The 6,942-nt window shown below is 53.2% G+C and overlaps 3 protein-coding genes across 3 annotated transcripts; 1 reads left to right on the top strand and 2 right to left on the bottom strand.

Moving 5' to 3' along the window:
* Positions 1–310: 310 nt before the first annotated feature.
* On the bottom strand, positions 311–643 carry SPRG_06949 (hypothetical protein; the record flags this gene model as incomplete). Its single annotated transcript, XM_012346414.1, has 2 exons — positions 311–409; positions 506–643. The coding sequence occupies 2 exons, from the start codon at positions 641–643 to the stop codon at positions 311–313; spliced, it is 237 nt and encodes a 78-aa protein (XP_012201804.1).
* A 1,314-nt stretch (positions 644–1,957) lies between these two features.
* SPRG_06948 (hypothetical protein) lies at positions 1,958–2,897 on the top strand (the record flags this gene model as incomplete). The annotated part of the gene is made up of 5 exons (XM_012346413.1): positions 1,958–2,310; positions 2,369–2,418; positions 2,473–2,591; positions 2,651–2,765; positions 2,812–2,897. 5 exons carry the CDS (start codon positions 1,958–1,960, stop codon positions 2,895–2,897), a joined length of 723 nt encoding a protein of 240 aa, XP_012201803.1.
* A 3,665-nt stretch (positions 2,898–6,562) lies between these two features.
* On the bottom strand, positions 6,563–6,892 carry SPRG_20326 (hypothetical protein; the record flags this gene model as incomplete). Its single annotated transcript, XM_012346550.1, has 1 exon — positions 6,563–6,892. One exon carries the CDS (start codon positions 6,890–6,892, stop codon positions 6,563–6,565), a length of 330 nt encoding a protein of 109 aa, XP_012201940.1.
* Positions 6,893–6,942: the final 50 nt, after the last annotated feature.

The following is a 6,942-nucleotide window of genomic DNA, read 5'->3' as shown; positions in this document are numbered from 1 at the left end:
TCTTGCTTGACGCGCTTGGCGTTGCACTCGTCTTTGTGTCTTGAAGCTGCCGTGCTTGAAGTTCGGGTTCTGTTCCAAGAAGCGAGCTCCGTCGTTGTTGCAGTGCTTTGCAAGGCAAACCATTATCGGTGATACATGACAAGGGACTACATACCGGCTCCAGGTCCGCGCCTAGAATAGCCCGTCTATAGTCATCGAGTAAAGCTGAACTACGCGGCTGAGTCTTGTAATCAATGTACTCTGCGATGGTTCTCGCGCCCATCGATGGCATGCTTACGGGTACACGGTCGTCGAGGAAGAGCAGCGACTCTTAGTCGCCGCGGAGCAGGCAGTACTCGGCCAAACCGTTCCACACTTTTTCGTACGCTGCAGCTGTGGTGGAGGGCTGGCCCGTCTGGAACATGTTGACCTCGCCCGGTCTCATAGAGAGCGAGTACTTCACAAGCGCGGCGGCGCGCCCGGCTACTGTCAGCCTTTCGAGGCGCGCGCGCCGTCCTGGAGCCACCTTGAGAACCCGAGCGCGCATGCGCGCCCGCTCTTGTTCGCGACGCGGGTGGTCGTGCGCTTTGCTGCCGGCGCGCGCGCTTTTGATACTCGAGCCTTCCGTGCCACGGGCCTGACGCACCAAACGTTGTCTCGCCATTGAAGGATGTAAAGTGACCTTTGCCAACCACCGAAGATCCAACGGACGAAACGATCCATGCGAAACTGCTACTGTAACTAGATCCCAACCGGACATTATCCGGATCCTGTCACATTTTTGGCGGTTGGTAGGGGTCTGGGAGGGATGGTAGAGGAATTATTTTTAGCGCAGATAGTGCCCATGGTAGAATTGGTATTGCGAGTGTTTGGTGTATGTACTAGTACATTTGATGACCGTACATTTGCCAACAAGTTAGCGATTATTACTACATAGGCTACGGGCAACATCAATCCTAGGATCAGTATAGTCGAGTGGGTGCTTGGCGCGCGCCATGTTCAGCACTATCCTATCATCAGCGAGGCGATGGTCACAGCCAGCATCATCCCATGGCCACGTGCATGGCGGAAAAACGCCTGGGCACTTGGCGTCGCACCATTTGATAAAATGAAAGCCTATTTTCGATTTACCCGATTTTCTTGTCGGTGCAACTATGCCATAACTCGAGCGACAGGCACGTCAACTATCGCGACCTTCTTCCATGGTCACTTGCATCTCTAGAGGAGCGCTTTGGCGCTCGACGTCGTCCACAAGTTGGAAAATGAGCAGTTTTCTATGTGGGCTCCCTGGCTAATCCAGCTACATGAAAAGACGACACTGTTGCGGCTAAATCAGAGTCCGGATGTGGTGCGGTGGTGCCCACGATGCCGCAGCATATCTGGGATTGGGTTGTGGCTCATGACTTGAGCTAAAGTCGCCGAGGCAGATGCCTGATCATGTCGATCGCAATCCCGGCATCAAGCGGCGAGGAGAGGGGCCATGCGGGGCGACGCGAGCTGTCCGGGCGCAAACATTTTTGCTACGTTGGAACGTGACGAGGGCAGTTGATGCGGACCACGTTGGCGCTAGCTGGGCCGCATGACCAAGACCGGCGCGCGTGCCGGAAACAATACCTGGGTAGCTGGGGAGGACACGTGTGAGCGATTAGACCAGTTGCAACCATTTCCGACAAGGCGACCACCTGCCGGAAGGGCTCCAACGTGAAGGCCGCGGAGTTGTTGAGGCAGATCATCACGGGCTTCGGGAATTTGCTCGAGTCAGGATCGCATTGTGTCATTTTGATTGGGCGCTGGTATTTCAGCCAATCGGCGCATCGCTACCATCATTCTGAAATTTGGGCGCAATTACTCACGTATTTTAATACGATCCACATACAAATGCCATGTCAGAAGAGATAAAAACACGCTCAAAAGCCACGTGGCATTTTTTGCATTGTATTACATTCTTCCATTTTCAGATTCGACCTCCCAAGACAGCATGGACCCTTCCAGCTACTTCACCCGCTCCGCGTGGAACATGGAAGCGCTCTTCAAGGCCAACGACATCAGCGTGCCTGTCCAGCAGCATCTCGTCCGTGTGTACACGGCGCTCGCGGCGACGCTCCTTGCCGCAGCCGCCGGCGTCGGCCTCGACATGGCGTACGACCTCGCGGGGATCACAACGGTGTGCGCCTCGGTCGGGTTCATCTTTGGCCTCTTCTTCGTTGAGAAGCACCTCGTGATGAAGCGCTTGGGCATGCTCATGGCCATCGCGACCTGCACGGGTATCAACATTGGCCCGCTCGTCGCGACTGCACTCAACGTCGACCCGGCGATTGTCGTCACTGCCTGGTACGTACTAGCAGCACCACGGAGCCCGTATGCGATGACTCACGCATCTCTCTTTTAGCTTGGCGACGACAGTGATCTTTCTTTGCTTCACCGGCAGCGCCTTGATCGGTACGCGACTCCTTCTTCAGCGAGTACGACGGGGCTCACGGTGCATGGGTCTAGAAAAGCGCCGATCGTACATGTACATGATGTCGTTCATCTCGTCGGCGACGATGGTCATGTCGCTCATTTCGCTCGTCAACATCTTCTCGCGCTCGATTGCCTTGTACAACGCCCACTTGGTACGACGAACTCGTTCCACTTTCGGGAATTCGCTCATGGCCTCTCTGCGCATGATTAGTACATGGGCCTCCTCGTCTTTTGCGCGTATGTGCTCTTTGATACGCAGATGATCATTGAGAAGGCGACGATGGGCGACATGGACTTCGTGCTCCATGCGCTCGACCTCTTCCTCGGTAACACGGTCGCCGACAATGGCAAGGGTACTCATGTTGCTTGCAGACTTTGTCAACATTTTCGTGCGCTTGGTCGTCATCCTTCTCCGCAACAAGGAACAGAAGGACAAGAAGCGCGAATCGCGCCGCTAATTGCCTAAAGCGCTGTCGCGCCGACATGCAAGACCTCAAGCTAGCTTCCATTCATAACACTATTTCAAGTACGAGCCTTGCAATGCGATGCGCTCGGCCGCTACGGCATGCAGCGTAACGATGTGTTGCTGAAGCATGCAGTTGCAGATTAGCGTACATCGCAAAGTCTCGTGGTGGGAGACTGCGACCTGATCTAGATCGCATGGCAAGCATGAGGCTACGCACGTCACGTTCAAGCCCGAGAACGAGTGTGGTGGCGGCAGGGCGAGTCGCGACAAAACTGCCATGCGCCTCGAGACCTCCGAGTTCTGGTCAACAGCGCCTTGTCCGGAAGTACTTTGCTGTATATTTATGAACGTGTTTCGCATTATCTTCGTTGTTACAAAGAGTTCGCATAGAGACTAGCAATCTCCTTCTTCTTCATTCACTCGCCAGGCCGTGGCTGCGCAGGCAACACCACAATAGGAAGCAATCCAATATTTACAGTACAACAAAGTACTGTGAATATTGGATTGCTTCCTATTGCGGTGTTGCGAGTCGACCGCTCATGCGCTCGAATTCAGCCAGTTTGCACGATGACAAAGACTCGAAGCGCCAACAGGTGGGGTGTGAGCACGCAGTGGTGGCGCACGTCGCCAAGCCCGTCACAAGCTCCAACGCGAAGCAGGCGCTTCGGCATCAGTAACTACGTTTCATCCTCGGCGGTCAGCGGTGCTCGGCAGTGGCATATTGATGTCAAGGCCAGCACCGACCAGGAGCGGCAGAGCCAAAAGGAAACAGTGTTCAAGCGCAGCTTCATCAGGTTTGCAAGCGGGCTATCCCCACAGGTGCGTGGACCGACAGTTAATCGGACTGAAAGACCCTCGGAAGTGCGTTTTATGAATTCGAACTTAATAGCAGAAACGCGAATCGGAGTGTCGAAATGGCTTTGCAGCTAAACCGCGGATGCCACGTGTCCATCATTCCTCACCGCTGGCCTGACCACGGTAAGAAAGTACGAAGGTGGTGTTTTGAATCACCCCGACCTGATGTTTTTCTTTCTTGTCCTATGAGGCGCAACGTCGACGTACTTGATCTTCTGCGCAATACCTCGACTTCTTCCCACTCATCCCGCCCAGTCGAATCGCGGCGGAGGTCGGGTTGGAGGGACGAATAAATGGACCACCGGACTACACGGCGATCGCTCTAGCGGACGAGAGTCAGACCCGTGTCTTGATTCGCATGTCGTTGAGCTGGTTGCGTCATGGAGTTGATATTTTCGATTTAATAGTAACGTGCATGCGGTGATTTGCAGCCTTGTTTCAATTCGCGACGCTTGACGGACTCTTCGGGCGTGTCCTCAGGGCCACTCGCGGGGTCGCAAGTGCCTGAGCTGACTTACTACACGTGGACAAAACGAGACCCTGCGAGCCAAGAAGATAGAAACGGCTACTCTATAATACATTCGGGTGCTGCAGCTCCAGGTCGGACCAGAGGTCGCATCCAAGTGGAGCTACGCAACACGGGTCTGGCTCACGGCCGCGAAAGCGCACGACGCGGCCCTGCGATGCATCGATTGGTCCCCCAACTCGTGCTCTGCCGAGGCTTGACTGTGCGGGAGTAGTGGGAGGAAATCATGAGCTGCGGAAGGATCAAGCAGCTTGGCGATAGACCACTTAAGAAAAGAAACCATAGTGGTCATTCCAGTTATACACCGCCTGGCCAGAAACTGCTCGTCTAAATGTATGAGAGGTATTTCCAACTCGAAGGTGCCGCGAAACGGGCTCCTCTAGAAGCAATTATTGGAACGATATGTAGAGCAAAGCTTATCGGAGCGCCTTTTGTAGTGAGGTACTAGTAAGGCTTCTCCCCACTCGTCGAGCTGCTTACTGCTTAAATGGCTGGGTAGTGCAAGGTATCGCACTTGAGGAAAGACTGGTCAATGATGCTGGACGTCACAGTGGTGGCGCAACCTCAGCTACATCGCGCAACTTGTCATACGATAGATTGAGAGATAACACACTGCTCAACACAGCTGCCGATGCCAACAAGGTCGGACGATGGACTTGCTGCCAGGTACTAGTATAACGTTACAGTGCTTCGTTTGCTGGCACTACGTGGCGCTATCGTCTCTACCACGAACGCTACTCGTATGTAGGGTCCGCTGCACTATTAATTTTCTTACGACTAAATGCGTGAACTGCATGAAAAGGGTTCCCTTACCCCTACATGTACATTCATGGCATGTCATGGGCTGGGGCCTACAGCGACCAAAGCATGCCACATCGAACTCGGCGAGTTCGATGCGCAGGTCTAAGCGCTTGCGTCGGCGCCTAAGGCGCTCGTGGACTGCAAGACCGTTCGCAATAATGTTGTTGGGCGGCATTTCGAGATGGAAATTTTTTGGCATTTTGGCAAAGCGTAGAGCGACGGGACCCGAACGGTTGTGAAGCGTTGCTGGCATGGTCAGTGCTGCTGGAAACACTGCATATGCGCATCTGTCGTCAAGTAGGTCGAGGGATGAGAGCGCAGTAGTATCGCCGACGTGTTATGTAGTACTAGTTAGCACATGTACATCGCCGAGTGGCCAGCTCAAGAAGCCACGAAAGAACTAAAAAATAAATGCAATTGCTGTCCACCGACAAGTACCGGGACGACGAAGGGTGACTTTGGCCTTGCATGTCATCATGGATCAAAAGTCTACGAGCCAAAAGTCTGTTGAACATGCACGCTTTGAGCTCGATCAGTGCTATTAATCAACTACAACAGGTGTGATGTTATGAGAACCGGTGTCTTCGAAGGTCAGAAACAAGCCAAAAGCCTACAAATTTTGTCGATAATACGCAACGACCATTCAAAGCGCGCTTCTTGTATTTATCCGCTTGCACACACGGCCTTTTGGCTAAGACATGGGGTTGCAGCATGCAGATGAACTCGTCGTCATCGGTGTACCGAACGGAGTTTTCCTTGGAATCCTCGGAGGCTTTCATATTCCATCCGGATACGGGTGGTCGTGCGCAAATTCGATTGGTCATGAATTCTCTCTGCCGCAATAGTCTTCATAAATTGCCATGGTCAAGTATGTACTGTTTTTAGGGAAAAAGCCAAGCCAGGTTTGCCTGTGAAAAAGCCTATATTTCACATAGCACACGGTGAAATTCATGCTCCATCTGGTGATATTTTCTAAAATTTGTATCTTGATTTTTGTATATGAGGCAAAGATAACATGGCGCGGTTATGCGTTGTAACTAAAAAAAGTGCGTTTTTTTACGCACTTTATCGCGATTTTTGCGTACTATGTAGGGCCGCATTTAAAAAAGACACTTGGAAACGACTAAAAGCGTACCTAATATTTATGCACGCTGCCCCCTTACAGCAAGGAACCTGCACCATCCGTCTCGAAAAAACCACGGAGTGGTTTTTTCGTAGGGATGGTGAAAATAGGTTTCCCACCGGTAATCATACCTTCTCGGCCTTTTGGCTAATGGGCAAACGGGTGTAGTTAACTTTTAACCCTAAACACTGCTTTTTCTACATAATGGTCTCATGCATACCTTGCTCTTTCTTGGCGGGTCGCGCGAACGATAAATAAGCAATGGACGCGCGCCGCTCCGTCAAGAGACTGGGGTGTGGGGGCCGAAGCCCCTGAGCCCTTCGATGTAGTTGTTGAGCAGCACCCATCTTGATCACGCGGGAAACGCGTATCGGAACGAGTCGCGGAGGTTGGCGTAAGCTGGTTGCGCGAGCAGGTGGTCGATGACTTGACGGAGCGCGTCGATCTTGTCGTCGGATGTGTTGCCGGGCCGGAGCCAGTGTCGAACGTGGGAAAGCCAGCGAACGACGGTGACGCCAAAGACGTACGTGGCTCGCGGCGGGCGGCCGTCTTCGTACTTGACGCGGTTGCGCAACGTCCAAAGTTGGTGGAACATGACCATGATGAGGCCGAGCCCCAAGGACTCGATGTGCTCCCGGGCAAACTCCCACTCGGGCAGGAGCTCCCAGTCGTCAATGACCATGCACGTGTGCCACGACAAGTTGAGGCCAAGTGTGCGCCATGGGGTGGCAT

The sequence above is a fragment of the Saprolegnia parasitica genome (assembly GCF_000151545.1).
Source record: "Saprolegnia parasitica CBS 223.65 unplaced genomic scaffold supercont2.29, whole genome shotgun sequence".
Lineage (NCBI taxonomy): Eukaryota > Oomycota > Saprolegniomycetes > Saprolegniales > Saprolegniaceae > Saprolegnia > Saprolegnia parasitica.
The sequence above is the reverse complement of the archived record's forward strand: the minus strand, read 5'-3'. Positions and strand labels throughout refer to the sequence as shown.